Here is a 17700-nt window from a genome sequence, read left to right on the forward strand (position 1 = left end):
ATACTTCGTGATTCTCCAATCAATAAGGCAATGCGATGGATTTTTGGTAATTCAAACATCAATGATTCAAACGTCAATAAAGCAAAACAAAAGACCAAAGCTAAGTCAGATGAAGAATTTATTCAAGAACTCGTTAAATTTGAATCATTTGAAGGATATGATGATATTAAAGAAAAGATTATTAATACTTTTATTAAAGAATACTATAAATGGAAAAAAGATGATTTACCTCAAGAAATTTTGAAAAGTACTCGGTATAATAAACAACTAAAAGATAAATTAAAGCGAATATATGAAGAGGAAAAAAAAAATATTGAAAAAAATATGTTTGACAAAATATGTAATGAAATAGATACTAAATATAAAGATGGGTGAGTTTTTTTTAGAAACTATTCTTTATTTATATTAACTAATAATTACACTTTTTGTAGCTCTATGCGATTAATTGTATTAAATGTAAAAAGTGATCTATTTTCTTATATTTACTTGAATATACTTAGCTTTTTAATGAATCAGGTTATAAAATAAATTTTTAATACTATAGAATCATTTGGTTACTTTATGGTTGAATATGATATTGAAGAGCTTCAATCAAAACAACTGCAGATAACTATTCATGAAACATCATTAAAAGAAGAAGATAAGTTTCAGATTCAAGAAAATGAGTCCCATATTCCATGTCCATGTCCAATTTTACTTTCTAACATGAATGAATATGGTATCTCATTTCGCATTGATCCTCAGAATTATGATTTTAAGTAAGATATTAATAAATTATAATTCAAAATTAAATCTTTTAAGAGTAATAATATCTAATATCATTTTTATAATTATAGAAAAATATCTCAATTCGATAACCATAAATTTCTTCTTATGCTTTACAATAAAAAAATGCAAAGAATCGAAATATTCTTTGATACTGCGCAACAATTGGCACAAAATTTTGAATCACATTCGACTATTAAACCATTTAAAATATTGAATACAGATGAAAATTTTATTATTGCAATTAATGAACCGAAGGGGTTGCTCGCAATATATAATACGGTAGAGGTTAAGGTATTTATTTGTTAAAAGTCACTAGTTTATTTAATTTTTTTAACGTAATTTATCTAAAACCACTTTTTAAAATATTATATATATATTGATAATAGCTTGCTGTATTTTCTTTTAACGATAATCGATCAAGATTATATGGATGTGGTACTATTAAATTATTGCAATGGTATAATAATAGTATACCGAACATTAAATATTTTCTATTCATCAAAGATACTGAGTACCTATGCTTTGTTGAGAATAGTGGACGAGCACGTGTTTTTAATCTCGCAAATCTACAATTCCGACCAGCAGTTTGTAATTTTCCTTATTATAATCTAGTAAATGTTTTAAGTTCTCCGGATGGTTCTTGTATTGTGGCATTTACGAAAGAAGCTGATTCGATTATTTCTACTGATAATAAAGAGCAACACGATAATGATGATATTAAGGAAATAAATCGTGCATATGTTTATTTTTTCGAAACTTTTGGAGGTCCTGTTAGTAAAGGTCTGCAACATTTAATATTAATATTGTAATTAAAATTTTATTTTTACAATATTAAGATTTATATTACAATTATTATATATATTTTTTATTCCAGTTGTTGATTTACCTTTAAGCTTTAAATCCTTGGAGTTTCTTCAAATTTCCTGTTTCAATAACCAACAAACTCATTTGATCACATTCGATTTACAGAATGGATGTTTGAAATCTTTATTAGTTAAAATTATTCTTGAAAAAGCTCAACTTCGTTTCCAAAAATGTATGCGAAAAAAATCACTTGCGTTTCAGAGAACAAATCCAAATGATCTTATCAATGCCTATAAATTAATGTTTGAAAAATATCCAATTGATAACTGTATCGATCCTAAGCAAAATCGTCCTCTTAGTTTGAAAATAGTTCTTGATATTGATGATGATGCTGAAGATTACGGCAAAAAATTTGAAGAATATATCACTAAAATGTTTGAAAATTTGAAACGTTCCACCAATAAACCCGCGTTAATGCTAAAAGAGTTTTCTTCATCAGTTATTACTTTCCAGGATCTTGATGTTGACAATGCGAATTTTCGGAAGAAATTTTCATCAGAATATCAATTAGGGGAATGGATTATTCAACTTTGTTGTTTAATTCCTATACAAATTGCTGTAACAAGAAACAATTTATTTCAGCCACTTAAAGATGGATTATCTTCGAATGAAAATTATCCAATTGAAGTTGAAGACGGTCATCATGTAGACATTATATCAAAAAACATATCTTTTGGTTGGTATGAAGGAATTTTCAGGCATTTTGGTAATAAAAAAGTAAAAGTTATTTCAAGCATGGGCGAACAATTATGTGGGAAATCATTTATGTTAAATCATCTTGTTGGAACTACATTTGATGGTTCGGTAATTGATATATGATATTCCTTTTAAATCTTTTGTTTATTATAAAAAAATTTAACTATGTAACTTTTCTTTAGCGTTATACCGAAGGCGTATGGATGTCATTAGGTAATCCTTAATATTTTCTACTGCATCAAAAATAAATTTGTTAACTTTTTATTTAATAGTAAACACACAAGAAAGTATCTATGTCGCGCTTGACTTTGAAGGATTAAAATCTTTTGAAAGAACTCCACAAGAAGGTATATATATTGCTACCTTACAATTTATCTTTTTGTTTATCAATTAATAACATGGTTTTTATTTTTAGATATGTTTTTAGCGCTTTTTAATACAATTGTCTCAAATCTTATTCTTTTTAAAGTAAATATATAATATATATATATATTGTACTATTACTGCTTTTGTTTTAGTGTTTTACATGTTTTATTAATATGAATAATAAATTATTTAATTCCAAAAAGAATCAATTTATCATAAATAGAGATATATCGACAATGTTTCAGAAATTTCAAGATTGCGCACAGTTATATGAATCGGATCCAAAGTTATTTCAGGTATCACGATTATAATTAATCATAATACGAAAAAAAACATTACCTATTAATAATTATTATCGATTTTTCAGGCAAGACTTTGTGTTATCATCAAAGACGTGCCTAAAGTAGATAAAGATGGTATCATTAGAGAGTTTCAATCAAAATTTGATCAATTAATCGCAGAGGTAATTAACATTTTCGTTTGTTTATTTTTTTTTTTATAAAAAAAACTAATTGAAAGTTTTAGGAAGGTGAAGATAATTTTATTACAAGAATGTATGGAGGTGGATTGGATATTATACCTTGGCCTGTTTTTGGTGAAATTGCATGGTTTAAAACCTTATCAATTATTAATAAAAAGTTAGAAAAGCAAAAAGTAAAATATGAAAATGCTATAACTTTCTTACAGAATATAAAAGTAATTATGGCTAAATTAAAGGTTTGTAACTTTGTTTAATGAAAAAAAAGTCGAATATTTTAATCAAAACAAAATAATAATTTATGTTTTAAACTTAGATATGTGACTGGAGTTCATTAGATGAAAGTCTCATACAGATACGTATTGCAACATTCAAAAGGTTACTTCCCATTGCTATCTCTTATGGTTTAGAACAAAAAGATTCTGTTACCAAACAACTTATGGTAATAAAAATTACTCCTATTTATGTTTGAAAAATATAAAATTTTATGAATCCTTTTAACCAAAAAAATTTTATTCCATTCAGGATCGGGATTCCGGAAAACCAATTGAAGATCCAACAATTAACTTCACTGACTATATGTTAAACGATGTTGAATCTATTGAATTATTACCAGATGCTGATATTCATTTATATGATGAAAATGAATCTTTTGCCCAACTTTCTGAAGATTTAAGAGATCACTTTGAAAAGATAGTACAATCACGAGAAGAAATGTCCGATGAAAACAAGTGGTTTGAAAATTATGCTAAATTCTCGAATTATATTGTTGAGCGTCGTATATCACGTGTTCGAAAATGGTACGCACAAAACACTGCTAAATTGCCACAAGATAATAGTAATGTCATCTATGGAAAATACGAAATGGAACAAAAACTTGATAAATTAACTCTATTATGGACTTTATGTGGATTAGCATGCCACCAATGTCACTTAAAATGCATGAAAAATTTCAACCATGAAGAAGATCATGATTGTTTAACAAATCATAAATGTAATTTTCCATGCCAATTTGTCGAAGTACACAACAAAAAATTAATTCCGAAATGTAGCCATAAAGCTGGACATGAAGGTAGACATATTTGTAGAAAAATAAAGCATTTATGTGGTGAGCCATGTAATCTTATTGATAAGCGCAATTGTCAGAAAGTTTGCTCAAAAGAAATAGGGCATCTTGATGGTGAACATTTATGTCAATCAACACGTCATTATTGCGGAGAAAATTGTTCATTATCAACAGTTACTGTAAATGGAGATTATCATTGTCCAAATAAATGTATTAAATCGCATGAAGAACATCATGAATTACACAGCTGTGAAATTGAGACTTGTCCAATTCAATGCCCAATTCCGTATTGCGAGAAAAGATGTCAAAGTGATCATTTTCATACTTTTTTTGACTTACATGTTGATCATTTTTGTGGGTATGTATTATTGTAATCTTCTTTTTCGTTATCATTTATATTTATTTATTTTATTTATAAATATTTAAATTTAAAAGGAATGAACATCAGTGTCATGAGTTATGCGAGGATGGTGGTGTATGTAAAATAGTAATTGAACCTAAAAAGCAACTTCAAGGAGCGTTTATAAAGGTATAATTTCAATGTATAAAGTTATTAATGATTACTAGTGTGGTAAATTTATTAACTCTTAAACTTTTAATTATAATTTTTTAAAATAGTACATTCAATTAAGTGAAAGATTAAGATGTAATAAGAAAATTCCTCCGAACAAATCTAAACATCTCGGTAAACATACACATAATGATAATGGATTTCATTTTTGTGAAGCACAATGTCACTTCTGTGGATATTTCGTATGTATAGAATATTTTTGTAATAAATTTATTTAATTTGTAATGATAAATTTAAATTTAATGATGTATAAATAGTGCATTTTACCTTATGGTCATGAACAATATGACCATAATACAAGACACGGTATTGATGTTAATACGAAAATTAAAGTTTTTGAAGACGATGCATCGGAATATACAAGGTACTGTATATTTTGGACATATTAAACTAAGATTTGAACCTTAACTGACTTTTTTTTTGTTATTTATATATTAAGTGTTGATGGTCAAGGAAAATTTACTCTTTGTAACTTGGTATATATAATTTTGTTTATAAGGTCTTATTTATTTATTAAATTTTAATATTATAATTTCGATATTAGCGGAATCATAGTAGACAGTATTGCCTTTTCTCCAGTTGAAATTTTTACTAGTGATACTAGTGACAACCAGTGACGGCCTCTTAGGTACACCTCCCTACCTCCCGACTGGAATAACACTATCTTTTATTAATGAGGAACAAATTCAATCTAATCCTGATAAGACGAGAACAGGCTTCAAAGGTAGTTATAGAGTATTTATGAAAAATTATAAATCTCTATTTATATGTAATAAATACATTCCCATTTCTCCCCATTTCTATAATTTCCTAGATCCTTATCCAGAAAAACAATGATAGGCATACAATTATTTGTCTCAATCTAAAATGAATTATATATATATATTAACCTTCTTTATTCAAACCCAAGTTTTCACTTAAATTAATTTCATTTGCGGCTTTAAATCTTTAAATATCAAAAAAAAAAAAAGGATGAGGCTTTTTTTATTTATTTAGAATTTTTTTATATTATTATACTATTTGCTGCTTATTTTGTATTGGTCTCATAGGAATTAGAAATTTGCTTTCTACATTTATACTTCAATGCTTTATAAGAGTAATCTATAAAATTTTTACTTAATTTACAAATTTCTTTCTTCTTCACTTTTCCTAATGGTTGAATTGTTTAACTTTTTTTCTACGCGTCCGCACAAAATGCAAGAATGACTCCGCTGCAAAACGGGGAATGCTTTCAAATTTCTTGATTTTGATTGGTCAGAAGAGTTTACAACACCATCCCCTCGTATACTAGTTAAACAAAAAAACTACGGTATAGATTTCGTATCATATACTTTACTAAAAATAACCAATTTTTTGAAATATTTTTATAGACCTAGATACGATGGCTTTCAAAACAATTGTGCAATTATTTTGTAAAATTTTTAAAATATATTAAGATATATTTGAGGTATTTTTGAGATTAAAATATTAAAATAATATCAAAGTTAATTATATTATAATAATAAAATAATAACAAAAATATTAAAAAATTATTGTGATATTATTATGAGTTATTTTTATAGACCTAGATACAATATAATTACAAAATAATAACAAAAATACAATAAAACCATTTTGATGTATTAAATGTATTTTTGTAGTATTTCAAAATTATTACAAAATCATTTCAAAAAATTGGCCATTTTTAGTAAAGTACGGTATTATTATTTAGAAGTAATTCATACACAATATTATTTAGTGTCAGTGTTATCGAGAGTTTAAGAAGACATAAACCAGTATATTTTTTGATATACTGTACACCCTTAAAATATTTATTTTTTTAGTAAACACGATTACTACAGTAATAATGAGATTTATGCTAAGTGATTTCTAAAAAACATTGTCATGAATGTAATTTGTTCAAACGATATGTTATTTGAAAGACAGAGAGAATAGTAAGTTATAAAGGGAACCTTTGTTTATCAACTTTGGTACTACTTAAATTACTTTTGCCTGTTCTGTATAACATAATGAAGTCAATCATCTATTTTATGAAAACATGGCAGGACAGCCAGGCGATGATTTTAAATGTTCAAGTAGTAGGGATCTTATCGTTTAGTATTCTCAGTCACTCAGTGGAATAATATCGTAAACGACGTCGTAAACATGTGTAGTCAACACGTCTAAGATTTAAACCAGTATAATCTATAATTTAAAATAATCAATATTATTTCAATTTGATAATCGTAAATTTCTTCCATGTTTCAGTTAAGAAAAAAAAAAAGCCTATTACATGTGACCGCAAATTTATTGTTTTGATTGGTCAGAAGGTTTTGATTGTAGACTTTTGATACCAACTTTATCGATTTATCATCTTATCGTGCACAAAATTCATCATCCAGCGTTATTGAGAGTTTTAAGAAAATATGAACCAGTATCGCTAAAGAGGAATTCTTGTTTATATATTGAACGATTATGATGCAATAAAAATTTTATAAGGATAATAAAATTTTGATTCTATGCAGAAAATTTTATTATGCTTCAATAAGTACAGATATAACTAAAATGCCACTAAAAATTTGATATTATCCAATATATTTATTTTGATTTTTCTGTTTTGATTCAATTAATTTACCAAATATTATATGAAAATCAACTTCCAAGTACAGTATATGTACTTAAGTGAAATAATCAATAATTGTTACTTGGATCTTCAGTTTATGTTATAGCAGCTGAATTGTGTAGGTTATCAACTCAAGAAAGAATTGTTTTAAAGTTATTCTAGCGTATATTCAAAGTGAATTTCATAATGGAATTTCACATATATTGTTATTTTTTGGAAGCGCTATTACTTGATATACTGTATTGTACACGTTATGTTATGAATTAAGCTTTATTAATGAGTTTCTAACATTTAAATATCACGGTAGAATCTATTATACGTTTAGAATAGTCTCCATATAAATAATTTGAATTGTGTAATGAAACGCCATGTGACTTGACGAATTTTATTATAAAGAAACGTTTACCTAAAATATTTCTTATGATCCTTTTCACTTTATAAATTTATTGAATTTATTGTTGGATTTTTTGTTTTTTGTTAAAATAAGCGAATAAATTATTCATTATTTTAGAAACTTAGTTAACAATAAATTTTCGTATTATTCATATAATTTAATACATTAATTGATAAAATGATAAATTTATAATGCATTAAATAGAAAGGTAACATTCAAAACTTGAGGTTCACCCAAAGTTGCAAAAAAATTTTCAATCAGGTATTTAATATAAAAAAAACGCGTTTTTTTATTTTCACAACTATAAAAAAAGGTGAAAAATAGATTAGTAGTACAAAGTCACATTACCGAAAATTGTAGTTGGTCATGTGCAAATTCGATTGGCTAATCCAAATTTTAAATATTTCTTTAAATTTTTTTTCGGTTCGTTTTTCTAATTTTCTTTTTTTTCGAATTGATCTTAATTTTTTGGTTCTTTGTTTTTAAAAACTTTCCATTTTATCGAACCAATCTTGTTTCCGAATTTTTTCAGTTCTTTTTTTCAAAATTTTTTGTTTCTTTCAAGCCATTTTTTTTTTGGAAAAAAAATTTTCTCTTTTCTTTTTTCAGTTTGATTTTTTTTCCAAACCAAAAATTTTTTTCCCCCTTTCTTTTTTTAGTTGGTTTTTTTTAAACCGAATAAAATTTTTTTTTCATTCTTTCACCATTTAGGTTTGGTTCGGTGATTCAGATTAGCCTTTTTTTCCGTTTCTTTTTTTATTATTTAAATTTATAATTTTTAAATTATAATAAATATAATACATTTAATTAGTATAATTATTAATAATTATAATTATTAATACTAATAATATAATTTTGCTGTCATACTTCTTTCTATAAATATAATGTGTAATATTGTTAATACTAAATCCACATGGCAGCTGTATGTTGCTTTATCAAGAACTACTTCATATCAGTGTATCAAGGTACGTGACAATTATCAAAACTAAAATATTGTATATAAAGAAATCTTTCAAAGTATTTATTATATAGAATGTAAATATAATAATATAAACTGTAATTGTATTTATGTATTTCCCTCCATCTACACTATAAATGAATAAAACCCCATGTATATCTAATATACTCAGATATGGAAATTTTGTTACCGTAACTTGGTTGCAACGCAACAGGTTGTAAATCCATATTACTATCAGGAGTAAGAATGTTAGGTAGTACGTAATAAAACTTGAAAAACACAATTATGTTTACGAAGTCACGTGGATATGTGACGCCATTGACGTGACGTAACCTAACCATAAAGTACTTATCAGTTATTAGAATAAATGATGATCTTTCAAATTTTCACATGCATGCTCATATTAGTCTCATACTAGTCTCATATAGGGCAACATTTATCGTTTTATTACCGATACGAGTATCTTCTTTATCGTTTAGAAATTTTCGTAAAGTATCATGCAAATTCGTGGTTCTGGACAAGTTTCTAACGATTCTAATGGTACATAAATATTTTTTTTTTATTTATTTATATATAAATTTTTCTTGTCTGCATCCTTTATAAAATTAACAATGATCACAATGTACAATTCATTCGAATTATTCAAAATAACATCACCTCTTTCTTCGATATATTTTTACTTTTTCGTTAGAGGTCCAGGAGGACACGAATGACTCTTCCGATCCTTTGACGACATATCTACAGCAAGCTAAATACAAAGAGGAGTCAAGCGATTTGACTAATTCTATTAGTGGATTGTATCGATTGTTGGACTTATGTAACGATGATGATTCAACCGGTATTGGTAAATTTAGTTGTAAAATCAATTGTTAAAATATCTTGTAAAGATTATTAATTCTTTTACTATTACTAAATTTCTTGAAGTGGACAAGATAATTATTTCCAAGGAATATTTAAAGAAACTATGCAATGATATGGTTCCATCGAGTTTCAAATCTATTTCTGAAATTAATTATACAGAATTGAACTCAATCTCATTTCGTCTTATTGGATGTTATGGAAATCGTAATTTAATAGCAAAACTCTTGTTAAATAAAAACATAATTGATCAACAATTGTAAATATGATAACATGTAATAATACTATAGTACGCAAAATAATTAATCCAAGTTTTTATTACAGGTATGATTCGTTTACATCTTCCGTATCAATTGATGATACGAACAAACCTTCGTTACGTCCGGGAATTTATTTATTAATAATGAAAGCCAATTTGGGTTTACTTATTTATTGGCCCGAGATTGGATGCTATGAAAATGTTCCGAATATTTCTTCCCAGATTAAAAGGAATATGATTAATTTACAAAGGTGCTGTTTATTTTTTTTTCTTACATTAAAAGTTTGGATTTTATCTTATTTTAGAATTTTTTATATTAGATACTTAACGAAACTTACAGATCATCAAATGTGTTTTATGAGCGACAAAGACTTAGAAGACTTTGATCTAAATTTAGAGAATCCTGATAATAACTCAGACGAAGATGACGAACCACAATGTGAGTTTGAAGTAAAAAAACGTCAAGAAAAAGAGGAGTTTAAAATTGATAACGGGTTTAAGGTTTTGTGTCATTTATAAATGTTCCCTATTTATTTAATTAAGCCAATAATCTTAATAAATTTATTATGTATAAAGGTGAATTTATCTCATAAAATCAAGACCGAAATTAATAATCAAATGGAAGATGATGTCCCATTATATCCACTAAGTACAATATTATAAAATCTATATTGACTTAAGCTGAGTTTATCTTACTAGTATTATTAAACGTTAAATAAAACTATTTTATTTTAGTTGTTGAATCTACTACAAACCAATCATTCGTCACTCGACAACTGATAAAGGAAACTTTACATTCAAATAATATCACTTCGTATGTTTCTGCAGAACAGTTTCCGATTGACCTCAAAACTAAATTGCAAGATCGTTATTTACATATTGATCGTGTTGAAATGGATATAAATGCATTGGAATTATTTGTCATACACGGATTAAAAATGGATGAACTTTTAATTCCACTGCATGACGCATTATCTGCTGCTAGAATGCGAATTAAAATGAGGACAGATCAAGCTATCTCTGAAGATATCAAAATCATTCAACAAGTAGCATCAAGAAAACTACGTGCTTTTGAAAGGTATTCTATAAATATTCGCTTTTAAACTTAATTTGCTATATATATTCATGTTGTTAAATATGTTTTTTCACATATATAGTCATTTTGATAAATATATTATGCATGATAATGATTTATCACAAACAAATATAAGCGGTATGATTAAAATATATTATTAAGTAAAATAAGCACAAAAAAAGCCATTAGTATTTATAATATATGCCTATTTGTATAGATTTCGAAAGAATTCGAAAAAGATATCCCGGAATAGAAACTCAAATCGAAGAAAAAATTAAAATCAACTCAAAAAAATGGAGAAAAATGAAAAAAAGATATAATTTAACATGTATCGTTATTGAGGATAAGTTGCATGAAGCAGAAGAAAACGACGATGAAAAGAAAAAATCAATAAAAACTTTTTATAAAATGTTCACTGATGATGAAACTAATTTAGAAAAATTGTTTGACAAATATACACCGGAAGCACAGCAATCAAAATCCAGATGGAATGCTATAATTGGTGTTTTTAAAATTTCGAATATCACTAGGGCAAAACGAATGGCCAATGAAAAGCCAGATGAAGAATTTATTCAAGAACTCGTAAAATTTAAATTATTTGAAGGATATAATGATATTAAAGAAAAAATTATAAATAATTTCATTAAAGAATATCATAGGTGGAAAAAAGATGATTTACCTAATAATTTTCATGAAATTCTGCTAAATATTCGAAACATACAATTAGAAGATAAATTAAAGCGAGAATATGAAGAAGAAAAGAAAATAATTGAGAAAAATATGTTTGAAAAAATATGTAATGAAATAGAAACTAAATATAAAGATGGGTGAGTTTTTTTTTTTGAACCTATTCCTGATTTATATTAACTAATAAATAATTACGATTTTGTAGTTCTATGCGATTAATTGTATTAAGTGTAAAAAGTAAATTATTTATTTATTTTTTTTTAAATATTTTTAGTGAACCAGGTCTTATAATAATTTTTTCTTTTCTGAAAATATAGAACAATATATGTATTTCACAATTGAATATGATATTGAGGAGCCTCAACCAAACCAACTGCAGATAACTTTTTATGAAACATCGTTAAAAGAAGAAGAAGGGCTTCATGTTCAAGAAAATGAGTCATATGTTCCATATCCAATTTTATGTTCTAATATGAACCAATATGGTATTTCATTTCGCATTGATCCTCAAGAATACGATATTAAGTAAGAATATTGATAATTTTTTGTGACTTAAAATCTTTTTACTGTAGGAGAATAAAATTTAATATATTTTTTAAAATTACAGAAAAATATCTCAATTCGATAACCATAAATTTCTTCTTATTCTTTACAATAAAAAAATGCGAAGAATTGAAATATTCTTTGACACTGCGCAACAAATGGCACAAAATTTTAAATCGCATTCGACTATTAAATCGTTTAAAATATTGAATACAGATGAAAATTTTATTATTGCAATTAATGAACCAAAAGGGTTGCTCGCTATATATAATACAAAAGAAGTTAAGGTATTTAATAAAGATGCCTGGTTTTATTCATTTTTTTGACGCAATTTTTTGTCTAAAATCCTTTTTTTTTTCTTTTGAAAAAAAACATAATATCAGCTTGATATATTTTCTTTTTATGATAATCGATCAAGGTTATATGCGCGCAATGCAAATATTCAATTATTGCAATGGTATAATAATATTATACCGAACATTAAATATTTTCTATTCATCAAAGATACTGAGGAACTGTGCTTTGTTGAGAATAGTGGAAGAGCACGTATTTTTAATCTTATGAATTTACAATTTCGACCAGCATTTTGTAATTTTCCACGTAATTTAGTAAATGTTTTAAGTTCTACCGATGGTTCTTGTATTATGGCATTTGCAAAAGAAAAACCTGATGAATTCAATTCAATTATTTCCACTGATAATATTGAGCAACGCGACTATAATAATGATATTAAGGAAATAAATCGTGTTTACGTTTATTTTTCCAAAAATTTTGTTTCTGCTGGTAAAGGTAATTTAAAATTTTATTTTTATTATTATTAGAATTTTATATTGTAATCATTAATATTTACTTTTTCATTTTCAGTTATTGATTTGCCATTAAACTTTAAATCCTTGGAATTTCTTCAAATTTCTTGTATCAATAATCGACAAACTCATTTGATCTCGCTCGATTTACAGAATGGGCGTTTGAATTCTTTATTAGTCAAAATTACTCTTGAACAAGCTCAATTTCGTTTCCAAAAATGCATGCAAAAAAAGTCACTTGCGTCTCAGAGAACAAAACTAAATGATCTTGTTAATGTCTATAAACTAATGTTTGAAAAATATCCAATTGATAGCTGTATCGATCCTAAACAAAATCGTCCTCTTAGTTTAAAAATAGTTCTTGACATTGAAGATAATAATATTGAAGATTACGGCGAAAAATTTAATGAATATATCACCGGAATGTTCGATAACTTGAAGTATTATACAAATAAACCTACATCAATGTTAAAAAAGTTTTCTGCATCAGTTATTACTTTCAAGGAACTTGATGTTGAAGATACGAATTTTCAGAAGAAATTTTCATCAGAATATCAATTAGGAGAGTGGATTATTCAACTTTGTTGTCTAATTCCTATACAAATTGCTATAACAAGAAATAATTTATTTCAGCCACTTAAAGATGGATTATCTTCGAATGAAAATTATCTAATAGAACTTAAAGATGGTCATCATCTAGATATTATATCAAAAAACATATCTTTTGGGTGGTATGAAGGAATTTTCAAGCATTTTGGTAGCAAAAAAGTAAAAGTTGTTTCAAGCATGGGCGAACAATCATGTGGAAAATCATTTATGTTAAACCACCTCGTTGGAACTACATTTGATGGATCAGCAATGGTATAATTATTTATTTATATCTTTAGTCTTTTGGTTAATTCTGAAGAAGTTAACTAACTTGTCTTTAGCACTGTACCGAAGGCGTATGGATGTCATTAGGTAATTTTTAATATTCTTTGCTGCATTAAAAAATTTTATTAACTTTCTTTATTCAATAGTAAATACACAAGAATATATCTATGTTGCGCTCGACTTTGAAGGATTAAAATCTCTTGAAAGAACTCCACAAGAGGGTATATACCGTATATATATCTTACAATTTATCTTTTTTATTTATCAATTAATAAACATTTTTTTTCTTTAGATATGTTTTTAGCACTCTTTAATACAGTTGTCTCAAATCTTATTCTTTTAAAGTAAATATTTCCTGTTTTACTGTCCTACTTATGTTTTACATGTTACTAATACGAATAATAAATTATTTAATTCCAAAAGAATCAATTTACCATAAATAGAGATATATCAACGATGTTTCAAAAATTTCAAGATGGCGCAAAGTTATTTGAGTCTGATCCAAAGATATTTCAGGTAAATTCATTATTACAAACAAATCTTTAAACTATAATATTAAGTAATCATTGTTTATTAATCATTGTTAATTTTCAGGCAAGACTTTGTGTTATCATTAAAGACGTGCCTAAAGTAGATAGAGATGATATTATTAGAGTGTTTCAATCAAAATTTGATCGATTAGTTTCAGAGGTAATTGAAAATTTTTGTTAGTTTATTTATTTAAAAAAACACTAAGAATTGAATGTTTTAGGAAGGTGAAGATAATTTTATTACAAAAATGTATGGAAGTGGATTGGATATTATACCTTGGCCTGTTTTTGGTGATATTGCATGGTTTAAAAAGTTATCATTTGTTAACAAAAAGTTAGAAAAGCAAAAAGTAAAATATGAAAATGCTATAACTTTCTTACAAGATATAAAAGTAATTATGGCTAAATTAAAGGTTTGTATATATTATTTAGTGAAATGCAACTAAATATTCTAGTTAAAAAAGAAAAAATAATTTTATGTTTGAATGTAGATATGTGACTGGGACTCATTAGATGAAAGCCTCATACAGATTCGTATTGCAACATTAAAAAAGTTACTCCCAACTGCTATTTCTTATGGTTTAGAACGAAAAGATTCTGTCACTAAACTTCTTTTGGTAAAAAAAAAAATGATTCTTTTATTTATATTTAAATATATAGGTTTTTATGAAACTTTCTAAATTTTTTTCATTCAATAGGATCATGATACTGGAAAACCAATTGAAGATCCAAAAACTGACTTATCTGATATTTTAAACAATTTTGATTCTACTGAATTATTACCAGATGCCAATATTCATTTATATGATGAATATGTGTCATTTGTCCAACTTTCTGAAGATTTAAGAGAATATTTTGATGAAATAGTGCAGTCACAAGAAGAAACGTCCGATGAAATCAAGTGGTATGAAAATTTTGGTAAATTCTTAAATTATATAATTGAGCGTCGGATATCACGTGTTCGAAAATGGTATGCACAAAATACTGCTAAATTGCCACAAGATAATAGTAATGTCATCAATGGAAAATATGAAATGGAACAAAAACTTGATAAATTAGCTCTATTATGGACCTTATGTGGATTAACATGCCAACAATGTCATTTAAAATGCATAAAAAATTTCAACCATGAAGATGATCATGATTGTTTAACAAATCATAAATGTAATTTTCCATGCCAATTTGTCGAAGCACACAACAAAAAACTAATTCCTAAATGTATTCATAAGGCTGGACATGAAGGCAAACACATTTGTAAAAAAATAAAGCATTTATGTAATGAACCATGTGATCTAATTGGTAAGCGTAATTGTCAGGAAGTTTGCTCAAAAGAAATAGGACACCCTGATGGCAAGCATTTATGCCAATCAACACGGCATTATTGTGGAGTAAGTTGCTCATTATCAACCCATACCGTAAAGGGAGATTATCGTTGTCCAAATAAATGCATCAAATCGTATGAAAAACCTCATAGCTCTCACCGTTGTGAAAATGGAACTTGTCCAATTCAATGTTCTATTCTAAATTGCCAAAGGAAATGTCAAAGCAATGATCACTTTCATTCCTATTCTGGCTTTTTATATGTTGACCATTTTTGTGGGTACGTATTGTTGTGATCTACTTTACGTTATCAGTTATACTTATTTTGTTTGTTAAATTTTTAATAATTGAAAGGAATGAACATCATTGTCATGAATTATGCGAAGACGATGGTATATGTAAAGTAGTAATTGAACCGAAAAAACAACTTCAAGAACCGTTTACAAAGGTATAATCTAATATACTGTATAACATTATTGAATATAAATAGTATGACAAAATGTATTAACTCCTAACTTATGATTAGTATATTCAATTAAGTGAAAGATTAAGATGTAGTAAAAAAATTCCTCCGAATGAATCTAAACATATCGGAAAACATACACATAATGAAAATGGGTTTCATTTTTGTGAAGCACAATGTCAATTCTGTGGATATTTTGTATGAATAGTATATTTTCTTAAAAATTTTATTTAATTTATAAATAAAAATTTAAATTTAATGATTTATAATTAGTGTACATTACCTTATGGTCATGAACAACTTCATAATACAAGACACGGTTTTGATAGTAATATGATGCAAATTAAATTTTCCGAAGACGATGAAGACAATATATCGGAATACACAAGGTATTGTATATATTAGGCATATTAAACTAAGATTTGAACCTTAACTAACTTATGATATTATAATTTTATATATTAAGAGTTGATGGGCAGAGGAAATTTACTCTTTGTAACATGGTATATATTAATTTTGTTTACAAGTGCTTATTTAGTTATTAAAATTCTATCAATTTTTTTTTTCGATATTATTAGCATTGTAAAAATTTAGGTAGGCATCGTCACATTGATTATTGTCAAGACGAAGTAATATGTAAATCGGAAAATCAAAGACATGATATAAAACATATTGATGGTAAGTTATACCTATTATTTTTTTCTATTAAACGATATTTTTCATTAATGACAATAAAAATTATAGAACAAATTCAACCTAATCCCGATAGACCAAAAGATTTTATTTCTCATAAACTTTTCTGGGAGAGAACAGGCTTCAAAGGTATTTATAAAGTATTTATAAAAATTATAAATCTTTGTTTACATATAATAAGTACATTCCCATTTCTCTAATTTCCTAGATCCTTATCCAGAGCAACAAGATTTTGCAGAATTTGATAACGATAGACATACAATTACTTGTCTCAATTTAAAATGAACTATAAATGAATACCAAGTTTTCGTCTAAATTAATTTTATTAGCTTTTAATTTCAAAAAAAAGAAGAAAAAGACTTTTTAATTCATTTTGTATTTTTATGAATTGATTTACTATGTTATTATTACACTATTTCAGGAAGCAGACTGTATTATATTCTGTATTGGCCCCATAAGAATTAGAAATTTGATATTTATTTATACGCACGAATGATATTTCTGTTAGTTCTATGCCAATATGTATCTTTTTTTTAATAAATTTTTTCCTTTATTTTTTTGTTTTTAAAAAAAAAGGTTTGAATTTTCTACGCATTCAGTACTTACAGTATAGTAAGAGAATTGAATTAATTAACTATGCCGATGATCCCATCCGCTTATAGTAGATTATTTCGACCGATCGTTCCCCGAGAGAACCGTTTTTGCTAAGAAAATTTTATTTATACATGCGAAAAATAATTACAAATTGTCGGCATTTCAGGTGATCGATCTACCAAGCCTCTCACATGACCGGAAAGTGAAATGGCGTTTCTGTATAATGCCCGCCAGTT

The 17700-nt window shown here is 26.4% G+C and overlaps 2 protein-coding genes across 2 annotated transcripts; both read left to right on the forward strand.

Moving 5' to 3' along the window:
- Positions 1-30: 30 nt before the first annotated feature.
- On the forward strand, positions 31-5646 carry OCT59_006579 (uncharacterized protein; the record flags this gene model as incomplete). Its single annotated transcript, XM_066141344.1, has 21 exons — positions 31-371; positions 432-463; positions 545-758; positions 837-1059; positions 1155-1548; positions 1643-2436; positions 2511-2541; positions 2601-2675; positions 2744-2796; positions 2898-2990; positions 3062-3157; positions 3220-3411; positions 3489-3614; positions 3698-4596; positions 4674-4767; positions 4857-4991; positions 5067-5173; positions 5249-5285; positions 5354-5363; positions 5438-5533; positions 5624-5646. 21 exons carry the CDS (start codon positions 31-33, stop codon positions 5644-5646), a joined length of 4065 nt encoding a protein of 1354 aa, XP_065998140.1.
- Positions 5647-9260: 3614 nt separating this feature from the next.
- Positions 9261-17155, forward strand: OCT59_006580 (uncharacterized protein; the record flags this gene model as incomplete). The annotated part of the gene is made up of 29 exons (XM_066141345.1): positions 9261-9303; positions 9455-9601; positions 9688-9880; positions 9946-10131; positions 10201-10381; positions 10457-10529; positions 10616-10958; positions 11038-11093; positions 11173-11782; positions 11848-11879; positions 11960-12167; positions 12250-12472; positions 12569-12974; positions 13050-13852; positions 13921-13951; positions 14011-14085; positions 14157-14208; positions 14308-14380; positions 14459-14554; positions 14616-14807; positions 14886-15011; positions 15093-15994; positions 16069-16162; positions 16241-16375; positions 16451-16566; positions 16644-16680; positions 16756-16855; positions 16922-16999; positions 17079-17155. The coding sequence occupies 29 exons, from the start codon at positions 9261-9263 to the stop codon at positions 17153-17155; spliced, it is 5688 nt and encodes a 1895-aa protein (XP_065998141.1).
- Between the last annotated feature and the right edge of the window lie 545 nt (positions 17156-17700).

The sequence above is a fragment of the Rhizophagus irregularis genome, chromosome 14, assembly GCF_026210795.1.
Source record: "Rhizophagus irregularis chromosome 14, complete sequence".
Classification (NCBI taxonomy): Eukaryota; Fungi; Glomeromycota; class Glomeromycetes; order Glomerales; family Glomeraceae; genus Rhizophagus; species Rhizophagus irregularis.